We start from the raw sequence: 19,304 nt of genomic DNA on the forward strand, positions 1-19,304 counted from the left end.
TTCCATAGATGCTGCTGCACCCGCCCTGGGTTTTATCAGCCTTTTTTTTGTGTAACACCATTTCCCGTCTAATGTTCTCCATCAGTTCCTCCGTCACCCCAGATCCTCTGGCCACTACTATATCAGGAAGATTGTTTGTGTCCTGAGTGAAGACAGATCCAAAGTACCTGTTCAACTCATCTGCAATTTCCTTGTTCCCCATAATAAATTCACCTTTTTTGGTCTTCAAGGGTCCAACTTTGGTCTTAACTAATTTTTTCCTCTTCACATATCTAAAGAAGCTTTTACTATCCTGCTTTATATTCTTGGCTAGTTTACCTTCGTACCTCATCTTTTCTCCCCGTATTGTCTTTTTAGTTATCTTCTGTTGTTCTTCAAACATTGCCCAAACCACTTGCTTCCCGCTAATCTTTGCTACATTGTACTTCTTTGCTTTAATTTTTATACTGGGTCCCTGATGTCTCTTGTCAGCCATGGTCATCCCTTACTCCCCTTGGAATCTTTCTTCCTCCAAGGAATGAACTGATCCTGCATCTTCTGTATTATTCCTAGAAACACCTGCCATTTTCGTTCCACTGTCATCCCTGCTATTGTATCTTTCCAGTCAACTTTGGCCAGCTCCTCCCTCATGGCCCCATAGTCCCCTTTATTCAACTGCAATATTGGCACCTCCGATCTACTCTTCTCCCTCTCCAATTGTAGATTAAACCTGACCATGTTATGGTCACTGCCTCCTAATGGCTCATTAACCTCGAGTTCCTTTATCAAATCTGGTTCATTACATAACACTAAATCCAGAATTGCCTTCTCCCTGGTAGGCTCCAATGCAAGCTGTTCAAAGAATCCATCACAAAGGCACTCTACAAAGTCCCTTTCTTGGGGTCCAGTACCAACCTGATTTTCCCAGTCTACCTGCATTTTGAAATCTCCCATAACAACCACGTCATTACTTTTACTACGTGCCAATTTTAACTCCTGATTCAACTTGCGCGCTATGTCCAGGCTACCGTTTGGGGGCCTGTAGATTAGTCCCATTAGGGTTTTTTTTACCCTTACAATTCCTTAGTTCTATCCAAAGATACCAGAGGAGCGTTCCTCTAGTATCTTTGGTTCTATCCATACAGACTCCACATCTCCTGTTTCAATGTCACCCCTTGCAAGGGACTGAATTTCATTCCTCGCCAACAGGAATGGCGAGGAATGAAATTCAACTCCCTGCCCACCTGTCTGTCTTTTCGATATTTCTGAGATATTCACTAAAATATATAACCAAACTGACATTTAAAAAAATATATAACGGTTGCCCACCTGCCGACGTCACAATGCCTTTCCTCGTGGCAGTTGCTGCCGACGCGCATGCGCAGGTTCCCGCGAGGGCCGTTCGCCCCCCCCCCCCCACCAACCCCCGTTCTTCAAAAGGCGCGGAAAGATCGAGAACGTTCTGCGGCAAAGACCCTACAGCTCAGCTGCGCGATAGGACCCAAAGATCATAGAGCGGAATCTTTGGTAGGAGATCGCGCTGAAGAAGTTTTCTCCTCACTGCCCGCGCAGCTTGTGAAGCCCCGCCCGTCCGTCCGCCCACCCACTCACTCAGCCTCAGGGGCCGACCTCCTCTTCGCGGAGGCCCGATCGGCTGTCCTCCCCCCGGCCCGGTTCTGTCACGCTTGGTGCGCTTCCCCTTGCAGAAGCTACGATCGGCTGGGTCCCCCCCCCACTCTTTCACCGGCCTCAGATCGTACTGCTCAACGCCTACCGCAGCCTAGCTCGGGCCTGGCGCCTGGTGGGAAGGCCGGCTCTACCAAAGACTATAGAGCTCTATAATCTTTGGGCTCTACGACCTGGGTAGGTGCTGCCCCCTCCCTACCCCTCTACACCCTCTGCACCAAAGATACCAGCTCTTCTAGTATCTTTGCTCTGCACCCTCCCAGAGAGGGAGGAGGAGAGGTGGCCCTCCCTCTCTGCCCCCTTCTAGCAATGTTACAACATTTTGAGATTTTAAAAATCAAGTCTAATTTATCCCATCAGATAAAGCATAAAACGAAGTTTAATTTGACACCTAATTCACTTTCTTATCTTCAGTATTAAAAATGTTATGGCCATTTTCATACTCGGAAATTAGCATCTTGTGCCATATTGCTTTTCCATTGGCTTAACACAAAAGCTGTGATCGAGGACAGTCAAAAGCCCATAACTTTCTTAAAATTAAGAGAACTGAAAGAAATTTTCAGTTATTATAGATTGAAGCATTCTGAAACAATCTTACTTGGATGACGAAATTATAGCATGTAATAAGTTAGTTATCTAATTGTAGCTAATTACAAAATTCAATTACTAGATCTAAACATCTTATCAGTTTCTTAAGAATAGATTAACATTTTTAAATAGTCTAAGTGTCCAAATAACATTCACAATGTAACATAATTTGTAAATCTCATTGTCATGGATTTATAGGCCAAATGGAAGGAATGTCATGTTTAATAGCTGTAAATTAATGGCCATTTAATAGGTATGTTACAAAACCTACCTGAATCGTGTCTGAGCATCTGCCCTACCCCGTGTGTGTGATTTTGGCGCTGTTTAGAGGGGGCGGGTTTAAAACGCGATTTTTACTAGGCTGTTCCAATCGAAAATGTTCAGCCTAGTAAAACATTAACGGAAAATCGCTGAAAGACCCCGTCGCAAAAGGTATTATTAGTTTTTATGGCCTTGTATAATATTTATAGTAGTTTAAAAATCACTCTCTCACTCCACAACCTCTCGCAGCCCCAGGGTTTTATAAAGCAAACAATTAAAGGTATGTACCTTATTTTTACATTAAATGGGGCTTGTATATAACCCTGTGAATAAAGTTTTCTATAGCGAGTAGTTCATTTTGGGCTCTTTATATCCCGCAGTATTTTTCTGGGCATTTGAGGCACAAATCCAGCGCAATGTGAACGTTCTAAACCAGCGCGTTCACAGGAACCCACTAGAAAGCCGATTTAAATTGACTTTAATTTACAGCAATTGAACACTGAATTCCTTCCATTTGGCCTATAAATTGATGTAAATGAGATTTAAAAATCATGTTTTATTGTGAATTATTTGTGAATATTATTTGGACACTTGGGCTATTTAAAAATGTTAATCATTTATTAAATGTCCATAGAAAATCAATAGGGAACAAGATGCTAATTTCCGAGTATGAATATGGCCATAACTTTTTTTTATTACTTGAGATATGAAAGTGAATTAGGTGTCAAATTAAACTTATTGTTATGCTTTATCTGATGGGATAAATTGCAGACTTGATTTTATAAATCTCAAAATTTTGTAACATTGCTACATTTAAATCATCTTGCGAGTGGGTTTTTCTGGAACGCGATCATTTGGAACGTTGCGGTTTGCAGTGAATTTATACCCTATATTGGCAGGAAAAATACTGCTGGTTCGTATGGGGAAAAAATCACCATTTCGCAACTTAAAATGTGAATTAAAGACATCTTAAGGAGCACTTTTATACCTAAATTAAACGGCTTTCCGTCCCCATTGTCGGCGATGACGGCTTTAGAAGCTGATTTAAAAATTACTCCAGCATTGATCTTGTCTGGCGATTTAAAAAAAAAATACGCAGAACACCGGTCGGAACGATTATTCAGCAAAAGCTTGCACTCCAACCAAATATATTCCAGGATAAGGTAGGGATAAAACACGTTTTAACCCTGCCCCCCCCCCCCCCTCAAAGGTGCCAAAATCGCGCACACGGCCAGTGGCATAATTGCAGCGCCGCCGAAGGTAAGTATTGTAACATACCTACTTCTCCCTCTCTGCCCTCCTTCTCCCTCTCTGCCGGGCCCCTCCTGCCCCCTTCTGCCTCTCGGCCCCCCCCCCTTCTCCCTCTCTCGGCCCCCCCCCTTCTCCCTCTCTCCCCCCTTCTCCCTCCCCCCCCCTTCTCCCTCTCTGCCCCCCCCCCCCCTTCTCCCCTCTGCCCCCCTTTCCCTCTCTGCCCCCCTCTCCCCCCCCTCTGCCTCTCCCTCTCTGCCCCCCTTCTCCCTCTGCCCCCCTTCTCCCTCTCTCCCCCCCTTCTCCCTCTCTGCCCCCCTTCTCCCTCTCTGCCCCCCTTCTCCCTCTCTGCCCCCCTTCTCCCTCTCTGCCCCCCTTCTCCCTCTCTGCCCCCCCTTCTCCTCTCTGCCCCCTTCTCCCTCTCTGCCCCCCTTCTCCCCTCTCTGCTGCCCCCCTTCTCCCTCTCTGCCCCCCTTCTCCCTCTCTGCCCCCCCCTTGCCCCTCTCTGCCCCCCTTCTCCCTCTCTGCCCCCCTTCTCCCCTCTCTGCCCCCCCTTCTCCCTCTCTGCCCCCCTTCTCCCTCTCTGCCCCCCCCTTCTCCCTCTCACCCCCCCCTTCTCCCCTCTCTGCCCCCCTTCTCCCTCTCCCCCCCCCTTCTCCCTCTCTGCCCCCCTTTCTCCCTCTCTGCCCCCCTTCTCCCTCTCTGCCCCCTTCTCCCTCTCTGCCCCCCCTGTCTCCCCTCTGCCCCCCCTCTCCCTCTCCCCCCCCTTCTCCCTCTCTGCCCCCCCCCTTCTCCCCTCTCTGCCCCCCCCCCCCCTCTGCCGCCCCCCCCCCCTCTCCCTCTCCCCCCCCCTTCTCCCTCTCTGCCCCCCCTCCCCCCTTCCTCTCTGCCCCCCCTCTTCTCCCTCTCTGTCCCCCCCCCCTTCTCCCTCTCTCCCTGCCCCCCCCCTTCTCCCTCTCTGCCCCCCCCTTCTTCTCCTCTCGCTGCCCCCCCTTCTGCCACCCCCCCTCTCTCCCCCCCCCCCCCCCCCCCCCCCCCCCCCTTCTCCCTCTGCCCCCCCCCCCTCCCTCCCTCTCTGCCCTTCTGCCCTCTCTGCCCCACCCCACCTCTCTGCACTCCCTCTCTGCCCCCCCCCTCCATCTCTGCCCCTGCTCTCTCTCCCCCCCCCCCCCCTTCACTCTCTACCCCCCCCCCCCCTCTCTAGACACACCTGCAAGTTGGGGGCTATGCGTCATTGGATAGGGCGGGTGTGGGGTAAAAGGAGCATATTAATAATATCAAGGGGGGTAGTTAGTGTGGGGGTGGTCATGTGTGTGATGCCGCCCCAGTCCCCCCCCACCCCCACCCACAACCGCGCGTTGGGGGAACAGACCCAACAGGTCTGCACTTGGTCTAGTTTCTTTTAAAAGACCGTGATTTTTGACTTGTTTGCACTAATTCCGTTACACCTAGCGGTTTTAACTGATTCTTATTAACCTTGCTTTTATTCCGTTTCTTTTAAAAGACATCGCCATTGCACTAATTCTGTTTTTAACCTGATTCCACCTAATATGACATTTAAAAATGATGGACATTGGTTTCATACCATTTATTTTAAAATACCTAGCGGTTTTTAACTTGATGTGCACTGATTCTTTTGACATTGCTTTTATTGCGTTTATTTAAAATACCAAACAGTTTTTTAATAATTTACTAATTTAATATAACATTTAAAAAAGATTGACGTTGCTTTTATTCCGATCGTTGGATTTAATCCGATAGTTCAATCATTCCTTAAACTATTCACCTAAATGGTCATTATATCACTTTGATGAACGAGGCTTAATGTTGGACTCCACATCTCTAAAGATAAGAGTCCGATTGAACTTCATTGTTTTGATTTAACTTCGAAAAAGGTTGCATTTTTTGTTCTTTAAAGATTTTCCGATGTTTCACAACTGTACTAATTCTTAAATATAATATTTCATTTCAAACACAGTGCTTTTTTTACATTTTCCCTGTTTGTTGAAGACCGCTTTCAAAAAAAATTGCTGATGATTTGGAAAAACTCAATTTTGAACAAATTGATCTGTCTTCATTGACAACTGAGATTAAAAAATGAATTTAATTGTGATTGATTTCATTCTACAGGAAAGACTCTATTTTGAACAAATTGATCTGTCTTCATTGACACTGAGATTGTTTTTAGGCTTTTTTAAAAATCATGCCAAGACGGTCAAGACATAAAAGACATTCAAGACGGTCAGTGGCTGACAAAAAGAAACATCGAGAAGCAGTAAGGCGCATAACGGAACAAAAGAGGCAGCAAGATAGAACACAACATCTCCGAGATAGTCCAGAGAGAGTGCGGGAGAGAAGCGCACAAGAGATGCAGCAAGAAAGAATTAAAAGTATCATAGTTAAGCGAAAGAGAGGGCGGGAGAAAAGCGCACAAGAGATGCAGCAAGAAAGAACTCGACGTCTCATATTTAAGCGAGAGAGACTGCAGGTGAGAAGGGCGCAAGAGACGAAGCAAGAAAGAACTCGACGTCTCAGATTTAAGCGAGAGAGAGAGCGGGAGAGAAGGGCACAAGAAACGGCAGATGAAAGGACTAGAAGGCTGGATAGACGGCGGGTCAGACAAAAAAACAAACGAAATGCACTACTCACAAAGAGAAATCTTTCTGCTGATGGTGAAATGACCAATGTTTGCCCTCATTGTGGAGAGTACCGCTTCTCAAGAGGAACAACCAACTTTTGCTGCATGAAGGGTAAGGTCAACATTGCTCCTCTGAAGACACTCCCTAATGCACTCATTAATTTATATACAGGTGACACACCACAAGCATATGAGTTCAGAAAGAATATTAGACAATACAACATTGAAGAAAGAACTGCAGATGCTGGAAAAATCAAAGGTAGACAAAAATGCTGGAGAAACTCCGCCTAGCGGAGCTGGTCCTCAGCCTCTATGGAGAGAAAGAATAGGCGGTGTTTAGGGTTGAGACCCTTCTTCAGACTGATGTCGGGGGGGGAGGGGAAGAAAGGAAGATGCGGAGAGAGTAGGCTTGTGGGAGAGCTGGGAAGGGGGGGGAGGTAGGTAGAAAGCAAGGACTGTCTGGAATTAGAGAACTCAACGTTCATACCACTGGGGTCTAACCTACCCAAGTGAAATATGTGGTGCTGTTCCTCCAATTTGCTCTGGGCCTCACTGGCAATGGAGGATGCCCAGGACAGAAAGGTCAGCTTCTCGCTGTACTTCGATACACGTGACAATAATTAACTAAACTAGATCACACATCAAGTAGGTCGCTGTGATGTGAAACCAAGGATCAGAACTTGCAAATTGTGTCAGTTGTACACACATGTTACTCCCTAGGGCATAGTCTGTGCACTATCATCGAAACATAGAAAATAGGTTTAGGATTAGGCCATTCGACCCTTCGAGCCTGCACCGCCATTCAATATGATCATGGCTGATTATCCAACTCAGTATCCTGTACCTGCCTTCTCTCCATACCCCCTGATACGTTTAGCCACGAGGGCCACATCTAACTCCCTCTTAAATATAGCCAATGAACTGGCCTCAACTACCTTCTGTGGCAGAGAATTCCAGAGATTCACCACTCTCTGTGTGAAAAATGTTTTTCTCATCTCGGTCCGAAAAGATTTCCCCCTTATCCTTAAACTGTGACCCCTTGTTCTGGACTTCCCCAACATTGGGAACAATCTTCCTGCATCTAGCCTGTCCAACCCCTTAAGAATTTTGTATCATGCCATTAAACAGTCAGAATCCTGGAGGATTCACACAAAATGCTGGAGTAACTCAGTGGGTTCGGCAGCATCTCTGGAGACCTTGTTTCAGACATCACCTGGAGGATTCTCTCCTTGAAAAGAAAGCTGCGGATTAATGTTCTGATCATTTCCAAATTCTAACTGCAGTTAAACTTTTCTTTCTAAACAGCCTCCACCTCGCCTCTCAATTTAAGACTGGACACCATGGGGGAAAAGCAGAACAAGAAGGAAGTGGAGGAAGTTCCAGAGGAGGAGAAGTACATGGTGGAGAAAGTGCTGGACAGGCGCATAGTGAACGGCAAGGTGGAGTACCTGCTCAAATGGAAAGGATTCTTGCTGTGAGTATTCACAAGCAGATAGGCACAAAAAGCTGGAGTAACTCAGCGGGACGGGCAGCATCTCTGGACAGGAATGGGTGACATTTTGGGTCATTTCTTCAGACCCGAAACGTTGCCCGTTCATTCTCTCCCGAGTTTTGGCCTGTTACGTGTTACTCCAGTTTTTTGTGTCTGTCTTCGGTTAAAACCAGCATCTGCCGTTCCTGCCTACATATTCACAAACATCAGCCTGGTTTTGGCTCTTTGTTTCCATGCTGAGTGATCTTTCCAGTAGCAGGAAGCAGCGAGTGTAACAAATTTCCATTCAGAGTTATTGGTCAAGTGGAAACTGGGTCAGGAATGAGTAGAAACAAGGAGCTGCAAGATGCTAGTTTACATCAAAGATGCACACAAAGTGCTGGAGTAACTCGACAGGTCAGGCAGCATTGTAATGGCAGATTATTACATCGTTCAAGGCATTTTTTCCTCTAGCCACTATGATTGAAGACAGGGGTAAGGAGATAGATTTTGTTATGCATGCGAGCTCTCCACGAGACATTAAAATCCGTCCAAAGATAAATCTTCAAAACACACTCTTAATTAATAGTTTCTTTATTGTTGCACTAAAAACAGTAAGATATTCATCCACATGAAGAAGGGTTTCGGCCCGAAACGTTGCCTATTTCCTTCGCTCCATAGATGCTGCTGCACCCGCTGAGTTTCTCCAGCTTTTTTGTATACCTAAGATATTCATCCAAACTTCTTCTTGTTTAAGTACATTTTAATCTTACTCGTAGTCAAACTCCATGGATGGTCAAACTCGTGCATGGTCAAACTCCGGCATGGTCTAAAGCTGTGCCTTCTCCCCCATGCTTCCTTCAACTAAAACCAACAACTACTCGTGCATCTGCGTGAAAATCTCAGCCGCAAACATGCCTCTGACTACGTAATAAATCGCACCCACATAATTATAGGCAGATAAAACTTAAAGGTAACTGGTTATAATTATAACATACTGAGTTAAGCTAAATGGCTACTACAAGCATCTCTGAACAAGAAGGATAATTGCCATTTCGGGCCGGGGCCCCTTTTTAGTGTGAAGTGTCCCGACCTGAAACATCACCCATCCTTTTTCTCCAGAGATGGTAGTGGTTAGTGTGTTGTGCAGTGTTCAAGAGTCTGATGGATTGTGGGAAGAAGCACAAAGCAGAGGTTATTGCTTCTCTTCCTCTTGGATCTTTAGCCCTGTGCATCTATCTATGCAATGCATTGAATTGCTAAGTCACTGGGTCATGAGTGCTCATTTATTCTGTGGATGGATCAACAACATGTGTTATTGGACTGGAAGCTGTTCCACTGACTCACAGCTCAGCGGTTGCTGTTGATGAACGAAATGATTCAGGTCCAAGTGTCGGTATTCAGTGACTGGAATTATTTTGCAGTGATGACAACACGTGGGAGCCGGAGGAAAACCTGGACTGCCCCGACCTCATCGCAGAATTCCTGCAGTCCCAGAAAATAGCACACGATGGCGTGGATAAAACAGAGGGACCAAAGCGGAAAGCAGAGTCTGATACGGAAAAGGAGGAAAATAAAAACAAGAAGAAGAGGGAGGAGGTCAGTGAAGGTGCTGCCACAGCGGGTGACCAACACAACCTGTGGTCAGTCCCAGAGGAAGCTTTCTTGCAAGAGGAGCAGGTGAGGGGAATAGAAACATAGAAAATAGGTGCAGGGGAAGACCATTCAGCCCTTTGAGCCAGCATCGCCATTCAATATGATCATGATCATCCAAAATCAGTACCCCGTTCCTGCTTTCTCCCCATATCCCTTTATTCCGTTAGCCCTAAGAGCGATATCTAACTCTCTCTTGAATACATCCAGTGAATTGGCCTCCACTGCCTTCTGTGGCAGAGAATTCCGCAGATTCACAACTCTCTGGCTGAAAAGGTTTTTCCTCATCTCAGTCCTAAATGGCTGACCCCTTATTCTTAGATGGTGCAGATGAAGTCGAGGGAGCTTTCCTACAGTCTGGTGACCAGAGCTGCAGTCAAGGCTCCAAGTTGTATGCTCTATGCAGCCAGTATGGAGGGATCGCGTCTCATGAATTGGCTTGTGTAGGAAAGAACTGCAGATGCTGGTTTACACCAAAGATAGAAACAAAATGCTGGAGTAACTCAGCGGGACAGGCAGCATCTGTGGTGAGAAGGAATGGTTGACGTTTTGGGTCGAGACCCTTCTTCAGACTGGAGAATGTTCTCAACCAGAAATGTTACCCATTCCTTCTCGCCAAAGATTCTGCCTGTCCCGCTGAGTTACTGCAGTGTTTTGTGTCTATCTTCCCTGTATTGGCTTGCCTGGATTCCGTGCTTGGGGTGGTGGTCAGATTGCCCGTGCTCACCGATTTCCCCCTTGTGCAAAGTACTATTGATACAGAGTCATTACATATCATAACATGTACTTTAATTAGAATACATACAGAGACCATCAAAATGAATACTGTAGGCTCGGAGTCGTAAGTTGAACTAACTAGCATGCCCGAGGTGGTAGTGTGGAAACCTGACATGGATTATGGATCAGGTCAGCAGCAAAACCAGCCACGGATCAAATCAGCAATACTGTTTGATCTACACCCCTGCCCATTGAGTTCTTGTTTGTTTTTCTTGCAGCAGGAGAAGCTGAGAGGGTTTGCCCGAGGGTTGGAACCGGAGTGTATCATCGGGGCGACAGATTCAAGGGGGAAGCTAATGTTCCTCATGAAGTGGTGAGTTTGCAGCATTACAGTCGATCTCTGTCATACCTATAACCCTGCTGCGATGAAGTGATTGAGTGAGCTTGCTGTGTGGTGCAGGCTGGGGGGCGGATTATGCTGAACAAATGAGCAACCTCATGGTGACTGAGCAGTGTTTCCACTTTGAAGGAAATTACCCAAAATTTGGAAATTATGGTTGTCTTCGGGTAATTTTAGGGAAATTTAGTAATTTTGGGAATATCAGACCAGCACCAAGGCTCTTCACCATTCACTCCTCCAGCTCTTGAATTGTCCATGTCGCCCTCCCTATCACACACCTGGGTGGCCATTGATGATGGAACATAGAACAGCACAGGAACTGGCCCTTCAGCCCAAAATGTCTGTGCCCAACATGATGCCAAGTTAAACTGATCCCATCTGCCTGGTATATTCTCTTTGGGACATTTGACAATAAAACACTCTGGACTCCTGACTAGATTCACACAGCGTGGAAATTTCCCTCGACGCAACTTGCCCACACTGGCCAACATCCCCTATCTACACCAGTTCCACATGTCCGCGTTTGGCCCATATCCCTCTAAACCTGTCCTATCCATGTACCATATAACCATATAACAATTACAGCACGGAAACAGGCCATCTTGGCCCTACAAGTCCGTGCCGAACAAACTTTTTTTCCCCCTTAGTCCCACCTGCCTGCACTCATACCATAACCCTCCATTCCCTTCTCATCCATATGCCTATCCAATTTATTTTTAAATTATACCAATGAACCTGCCTCCACCACTTCCACTGGAAGCTCATTCCACACCGCTACCACTCTCTGAGTAAAGAAGTTCCCCCTCATATTCCCCCTAAACTTCTGTCCCTTAATTCTGAAGTCATGTCCTCTTGTTGGAATCTTCCCTATTCTCAAAGGGAAAAGCTTGTCCACATCAACTCTGTCTATCCCTCTCATCATTTTAAAGACCTCTATCAAGTCCCCCCTTAACCTTCTGCGCTCCAGAGAATAAAGACCTAACTTATTTAACCTATCTCTGTGACTTAGTTGTTGAAACCCAGGCAACATTCTAGTAAATCTCCTCTGTACTCTCTCTATTTTGTTGACATCCTTCCTATAATTGGGCGACCAAAATTGTACACCATACTCCAGATTTGGTCTCACCAATGCCTTGTACGATTTTAACATTGCATCCCAGCTTCTATACTGTGTCCTGTCCTGTACCTGTCCAAATGTTTCTTAAACGTTGTGATAGTCCCTGCTTCAACTACCTCCTCCATGCAGCAACTCATTCCACTCACCCAGGGCACGTTTGACATTGAGATCGGACGTAAATTAACCAATCCTGCGCTTTGTTTTATGGTCGCCAGGCAACAAGGACCCTGGGGTCATGGCTGCCTCCTCATTACATCAAAACAATAACAAGGTTTCCAAGGAATAAAAGTCATGCTAACCTTGCAGATGATTTTGTTTTTCGATTGATTTATCTTTATAAGAACTGTTAAATGAAAATGATCAATAACAAATGTAGAGCTAAGGTTATGATTAGGGTTAGGGTCAGTCAGTTAATCAATCGGTTATTCAGTCGGTCGGTCGGCTGTGGAGGATCGGTCGAGCTGTCTGACCGTCGGTGGGTGGCATGAGTCGGGTCGGGCTGCGGGTGGGTGGTGAGAGTGGACGGTTGGGTCGGGCCGCCAGTGGGTGCTGTGAGTGGTCGAACAGCCGGTGGGTGCTGCGAGTGGTCGGATGGTTGGTGGGGGCTGCGTGGTCGATCGGGCTGTCAGTAGGCCGGTGTTGCAGGCTTCCCCCAGCCTGGCAATTCCCCAGTCCCACTATAGCTGTGACCCCCACTCTGCCCACAGGCAGTCAGTGGAGTTCAGTAAACGGGGGAACCCACAGGAACTGCCCTCACGCATTAATTATGCTGGTTCAGGAGCCGGACCTCTGTGGCAGTCTCATTCAAATTACACTCACATATTCAATATATAATTTTTATATTACGTAATTATGCATAATTATATTTGTTTACAATCATATTCACGTCATATATATATATATATATATATATATATATATATATATATATATATACACACACACATATATATACACTTTGTACTTTACTTCATACACACACACACATATATATATATTCATGTGTGTGTGTATAAAGTAAAGTACAAAGTATCCTTTATTGTCATTCGGACATTTCAGTCCGATCGAAATTGCATACCTTGCGGTCATGACATAGAATAAAATAACAGAACACACACTTAACACAGTTTAACATCCACCACAGTGAGTCTACCAGACACCTCACTGTGATGGAAGGCAAAAGTCTTAGAAAGTCCTTATCTCTTCCCTCCTTGTTCTCCCTCTGCGTTGAGGCAATCCAGGCTTTCGAAGTTGGGCCCCCCCGCCGGGTGATGGTAAGTCCCGTGACCAAATCCGAGATCCGCGAACGGACCAGTTCAAACTCCGCGGCCCGGGGCAGTCGAAGCTACCACCCTCTAGTTCAGCAGACAAAGCTGTTGTTGCAAGAGCACCCGAGAATCAGTCACCAATCTGGGACCTGCGAGCTCCCGACGTTGTAGTCCACTGGGCCCGCGGCCGAGCCTCCGAAGTCGCCGCCGCTGCAACGCCACCACAGCCCTGAGTCGGCCAAAGTCCTGGTTGGAAAGTCCTGGCTCTGGTTCCGGAGCTTTGAGGTCCGTCCCAGTTGGAGGCCGCCAGCTCGGCGATTAGGCCTTAGTGCACAATGAGACGTGGACGGGGGATACGACAAGAAAAGGTCGCATCCCCCCCTGAAGGAAGAGACTAAAAACATGTTTCTCCCACACCACCACACATACACAAGTAAAATAAACTAAAACAACAACAAAAGAAAACAAAAAAAGAAAAGACAGACGGACTGCAGGTGAGCAGGGGCACCGCCGCCACTTCCGGGGTGTGTATATAGATTATATATATATGTGTGTGTGTATATCTATATGTGTATATCTATATGTGTATATATATATATATATATATATATATATATATATGTGTGTGTGTGTGTGTGTATATATATACACCCTGCACGTTAAACAGGCCCCTTCTCTAGCTGTTTTTAAATCACTCCTGAAGACATATCTATTCTCCATGGCCTTTGTAGACCAGTGAGGTGTCGAATTGTTTTTTAACTTTATTTGCTTGGTTTTGCTGCGTTGTTTGTACTTGTGTTTTATGTTTTTTAATTTATTGTTTGGATTTTTGTATGTAATTTATGCGCCTCGTGTTAGTTGTATGTTCTGTTGTTCTGCCTGTTTTATGATGTCTTGCTTGTTTTCTTTTTTCTGTACAGCACTTTGGTCAGCTTTGGTTGTTTTTAAGGTGCTTAACAAATAAAGTTATTATTATTATTATTATTATATATATATATAATATATATGTATACATATATATATATATATGTATGTATACATATATATGTGTATGTGGTATAACATATGGTTTAAATAGACCACAGCATGGAATTACTCCCATGGTGTAATATGGGCATTGGACACTAGTTGGCGCTTTTTCAATCTCATTTTCTAATTAGTTTAATTAATGAATGTGCAACTTTTGGTACTGATGAGTTATGACTTCCTTCTCAATTATATTTTATCTAAATCTGTGAAAAATTTAACGTATATCCAAGACATAGGTCACAAAAGTTAAATTCTAGACACATTTTTGATGCTGGCCTACAGCCTAATTGCTAACGGCGGCCTCTGTTGCCCCGTGCAGGAAAAACTCGGACGAGGCAGACTTGGTGCCGGCAAAGGAGGCCAACGTCAAGTGCCCGCAGGTGGTCAAGTCGTTTTACAAGGAGCGTCTAACGTGGCATTCCAATCCAACCAAGGTAGAGAAGAAGTAACGGAGCAGAGGGGCTCACACACCTCCCATTTACTACTTTACACAACGAGAAAATAATCCTGATATTTGCAGACGTGGTTTTCAGTTGTACAGATGTAAAGTTCTCCAGGTGATACTTCTCTCAACTCCTCTCGGACCTGGTTTATTGCCTCTGACTGCCAGGGGCCGGGCAGGTTGTGTTTCAAATCCAGCATGACATTTTTAATTTCACTGTTTTATTTTTCTTCAGGTTTTTGGGGGTAACAACTAATTGTAGAAGCCAATGAGTTGTAGATTAGTTGCCTTGGCTTATAGCATCGGGTTTGAGCCCGTGAAGGCAAAAGGTGCTGATTTAATTCACAGCCTCTTTTAGTGCAGTGTTTTCATTGTGTGGCTGGGCCTGGGAGGGAGGGTGTTACGGTGTGTGTGTGTATCCAGCCACTGCTCTGCCACCTCCTCACTGCAACACCCTGGTACTCTCCACTGTGAGTTGTTGAATGCCTGATCACAGGACCAATTGCTGTTCCAACCAACCTATGGGTGGCTTGGTGGCCAACACTCCATCCTGCAGTGGTGTTTCCGTTGTGGTGAAAGTTTGCTTCTGTTCAACCCGCGCTGTTTACTTGGTAATGAGGAGGCAGAAGCACAGACAGTGGGTTAGAGCTTCATTCTGTAGTTACAATCCCAGGCTGCTACCGGCCTTCATCTGTTACTGGAGCCAGTCGGCACCACAGCCACACTGCTCTCTACGACTTGCTTCACTCATTCTCTGCAGTCAATGGGCTTCTGCTTGTCAGTGCCTGGGCCTGTGCCTCACTCTGCCGCTATGTGAACAGGCAAGGTGAGTGTCAGTGTTTTAAGGTATTTGTCTCAATTGGAGTTTTACCTCAGGGCCCCCAGTCCCACGTGTTGATCTCTGCCTCTCTGGTATTCTCTACTCCTTATGGTTAGGTTAGGGGCGGGTTGTGAATGTAGGTGATGCCGCGGTACTGCGTCTCCACCAGCGAGCTGGGAAATGCCGAGGCTGGGCACCAAACGTTGGACAGAGCGGGCAGAGGGAAGCGACACCAGAACAGGTACAGAGCTGGATATACACACACGCACACAGACACACGCACAATGCTGGCTGCTGCCCTCAACGACAGCAGCTTCTCATTCCATCCCGCGAAACCATTGCATCGTCAACAAGTGAGAAAACCACCTCCTCGTCCTCTTTAGTTCAATGTTCGCACAGCGTGGGTTTATTGGTGTGTGTGTCTCCCTCCCTGGGGCAGCTGAGACCAGTGTCGGTAGACAATGATGAGAGGGCATTCTGTCCCCCGTGGAAGCTGGAGAAACCTGCCTTGCCCACTACTCAGCCAAGCCAGTAACAGTCACAGGTCAAGCTAAAGGGAGTGCCCTTCTGCTCTCTGCAGGGTTGCCATAGTCTGCTCTGAACGGAAGCCACGCAAGGGGGAGTAGTTGTTTGTGTTTGACTTTTTCACGGGAGGAGTGGGGGCAGCATCTGATATAATCCACGTACTGTATGCGGGGGCCATGGAGGAGATTCCTCCAGCTGGCTGTCTCAGCCATCCATTGTTCTCACACACCTGGTATTGATTTTGACAGTTTATGTGTTATTGGAGTTCTTTCATAGGTTTCATACATTGCAGCTCTTCTGTCAGACTTGCATTTAATCATCAAGTGTAGTATTTTAGAGGGGAGATCTGGTTTTAAAGGATCTGTTTTTGTAGAATCCTTAAGAGTATTGTGATACTGCACCTACACCCTGTGTGTCACTAAACATGCAAGCAAATATTGTGTAATAAAACCCAAAAAACAGCTTTGAATGTGTTCTACTCTTTGCAAATGATCCACACTGGGTATGGGCGTGTTCACTTCTTTTTTAAACATCTTCTTTAAATGTTGCGCCTCTCACCTTATAGTTCTACCATCTAGCCTTTGACATTTCCACCCTGGGTAAAAAAGGTTCTGACTGTCTACCCTAATTTATATATACCTCTACCAGATCTCCCCCAGTGATTGAGATAAAACAATCCAGGTTTGTCCGATCTCTGCTTGTAGCTGGTCTCCAATGTCCAGTGTTTCCTGTTACTGCAGTCTTCATCTTTGTAACTCTTCATGTGGGGAGATGGGATGAGCAGAGAAGGAACCTGGGAAAAGGAGCCATGGGTGATTCTGAGCTATGATGAGGGTTTAAAAAGCAGACAAGGACCCCCTCCCCCACTGCTGGTTCTGGCTGTTAATTTGATGCCCAAAAAACACCTCGGGGAGGGGGGGGGGGTTAGGCAGCATCTGTGAGAATATTTCGCACCCTTAACTTTGCGCCAAAGTTAAGGGTGCAAAGTTAACCCTCACCCAAAGCCTGATTTGCAATTTCCCAGTCACAGGGATGCATCATCCTTAGTCTGAGATGCTGAGGGTCTGAACTGGGAGGTGGTGGAGAGGATGGTGAGCTCTGGGGCAGTCAAGTACCATAAGTAAGTAAGTTTATTGGCCAAGTATTCACATACAAGGTGCTCCGCCCACAAGTAACAACGTGACATACAGTGACAGTTACGAATGACTCTAAAAACACTAAACATTAATAATAAAACATTAATGCATAAAACATAAACACCATTGATCAAGCATGTGAACCATAGACCACCCAATTAAGTTCGATTAAGGGTCCCGATCCAAAACGTCACCTATCCGTGTTCTGCAGAGATGCAGCCTGACCCGCTGAGTTACTCCAGCACTCTGTGTCCCATGTTAGTTCAATGAATGTTTGTCTCAGAGGTAGATTAATCTGCAATGTTTCCTGTTGTAAGCAAAAGCTGAATATTTAAACTGAAGATAGATATTTATCTGCTATGTGGGAGGATGACCGGTTGCCATGATAGAAATGTGGAGCTGAGGTTACAATCAAAATGGTTGTAATCTTATTCAATGGCATTTAATCTTATTATCGGGTGGCAGGTGAGTAATTTATTCCTTGGAGCACAGGAGGCTTAGGGGGTGATTTTATAAAATCACAGAATCGGTGAATGTACAGAGATTGTGTTCGAGGTTGAGGAATCAAGAACTATGTATTCCCCCGACGATTAACTGACTTAAGAATCGCAACCTAAAACGTTGCCTCTTCACGTTCTCCACAGATACTGTGTGCCCCATTGAGTTACTCCAGCACTCTGCCTTTTTGTGAACTAGCATCTGCAGTTCCTTGTGTCTGCACCTTCCGGGTCCACAGTAGCACATGTCTCTCTAGTGGTCCAGAGGACAATATAGTGGCTTCCAGTGTTTTACTGTAGTGTCATATGAACCGAAATGGGACAATGAAATCCTTACTTACAGCAGCACAGCAGGTTTGTAAACACCACTCAATAGATTATTTAATGAATAAACAATAAAAAAGTTCAATACATAAATATTAGCGCAAAACAAAGCCTGCAAGCCCCAGTGCAGCCAAAGCAGTTCTAAGTTTGAAGTTCGTAGTGTTCAATAGCCTGATGATTGTTGGGAAGAAGCTGGACGTTAGTTTTCAAGCTCCTGTACCTTCTTTCCGATGGCAGGAGTGAGATGAGAGCCTGGCCAGGGTGGTGTGGGTCTGATGATGCTTCTGCCTTTTATAGGCAGCGCCTCATGTAGATCCCTTCAATAGTGGGGGTGCTCAGTACCCATGATGGACTGGGCAGTGCCCACCATTTTTTGTGATCTCATTCGTTGATGGGTGTTTATGTTGCCGAACCGGGCCAAATTGCAACCAGTCGCTATGTTCTACCGTACAGCAGCAGCTGTTCAAGAGAGCACACCAAATATTCACTAAACCAAATGTCCTCGGTCTTCTAAGGGAGTAGAGGCAGGTGTTGGTTTTTCTTTCTGATTGCATCAATGTGCTGAGGCCAGGACAGATCTTCAGAATCATGCACGCCCAGGAATTGGACCACAAACCCATCAATGAAGACAAGTTCATGCAATCCTCTGCCTTGTCCCTTGATTTTACTAAATGTTGAGAGCAAGGTTGTCCTGGCACCTTTCATTCAGACGATCAATCTCACTCCTTTCATCTCCCCTTATTGCTGTACCATAACAAAGCCTAATTACCACCGTTCATTCATCACAACTTTTGATGAGAGATTCATTCTACCCAGGTGTACTTTTCCACGAGAGCAGGTGACCCAAGGGTTTCAGTGGCCCAGACCTATTCCTATTGATCAGCTACATAGTACTCGACTATTGGGGAAATATAATGATCTACTTTTGTTGGAAGTGCAGTAAAGCAGGATATAAAGAGGGAGTGTTTCTGCATGAAACTAGGAAGTCAAGTGCTATGCTATGGGAAGTGGAAGAGGAAAAGGCCACAGTTAGATCAGCCATGATCTTACTGACTGGTGGCTGGTTTGAGTCTACATTGCCTTACTCTGCAGTCGATTAATAATCACTTCTCAGCCACACTTCAGCTAGGAAGCCTCCAGGTGCTGCAGCATGTTTAAAGTAATGGCCAGGCAATGATATGAAGGATCAGGGGTCCCACACATTGCTGGCACACAGGTGTGTGGAAAGTAACTGCAGATGCTTGTTTAAACCGAAGATAGACTCAAAGCTGGAATAACTCAGCGGGACAGGCAGCATCTCTGGAGAGAAGGAATGGGCGATGTTCTGGGTCAACAGCCTTCTTCAGACTGGTTAGGGACGGGAAACAAGAGATATAGACGATGATGAAAGATAAAGAACGTGGCACACAGGTTGTTATTCCATCAGCCTGTTTGTTACAGGAGCTAGTTGAGATGGCCAGCTCGGCCCCTGCTAACTGTAATAACTGATAGATTTAGGCCATTCT

The 19,304-nt window shown here is 45.8% G+C and overlaps 1 protein-coding gene across 11 annotated transcripts in view; it reads left to right on the forward strand.

Annotated features, from left to right (window-relative positions):
• The first annotated feature begins 1,394 nt into the window (after nucleotides 1–1,394).
• The window catches only part of LOC129710139 (trichohyalin-like), a 57,192-nt gene continuing 39,282 nt past the window's right edge, over nucleotides 1,395–19,304 (forward strand). For 3 of the 11 annotated variants that reach the window (XM_055656888.1, XM_055656896.1, XM_055656897.1), the window contains exons 1-6: nucleotides 1,563–1,842; nucleotides 5,893–6,512; nucleotides 7,706–7,874; nucleotides 9,296–9,551; nucleotides 10,520–10,614; nucleotides 14,375–14,489. In XM_055656888.1, the coding sequence (XP_055512863.1) occupies nucleotides 5,966–6,512; nucleotides 7,706–7,874; nucleotides 9,296–9,551; nucleotides 10,520–10,614; nucleotides 14,375–14,489 (1,182 nt within the window). In that variant the 5' untranslated portion in view covers nucleotides 1,563–1,842; nucleotides 5,893–5,965. Of the gene's footprint in view, nucleotides 1,507–1,562; nucleotides 1,843–2,342; nucleotides 2,795–5,892; nucleotides 6,513–7,705; nucleotides 7,875–9,295; nucleotides 9,552–10,519; nucleotides 10,615–14,374; nucleotides 14,490–19,304 lie in introns of those variants that run through there. The other 8 variants (XM_055656895.1, XM_055656898.1, XM_055656899.1 and 5 more) reach the window with 6 other exon arrangements.

Source organism: Leucoraja erinacea, chromosome 27, assembly GCF_028641065.1.
Source record: "Leucoraja erinacea ecotype New England chromosome 27, Leri_hhj_1, whole genome shotgun sequence".
Classification (NCBI taxonomy): domain Eukaryota; kingdom Metazoa; phylum Chordata; class Chondrichthyes; order Rajiformes; family Rajidae; genus Leucoraja; species Leucoraja erinaceus.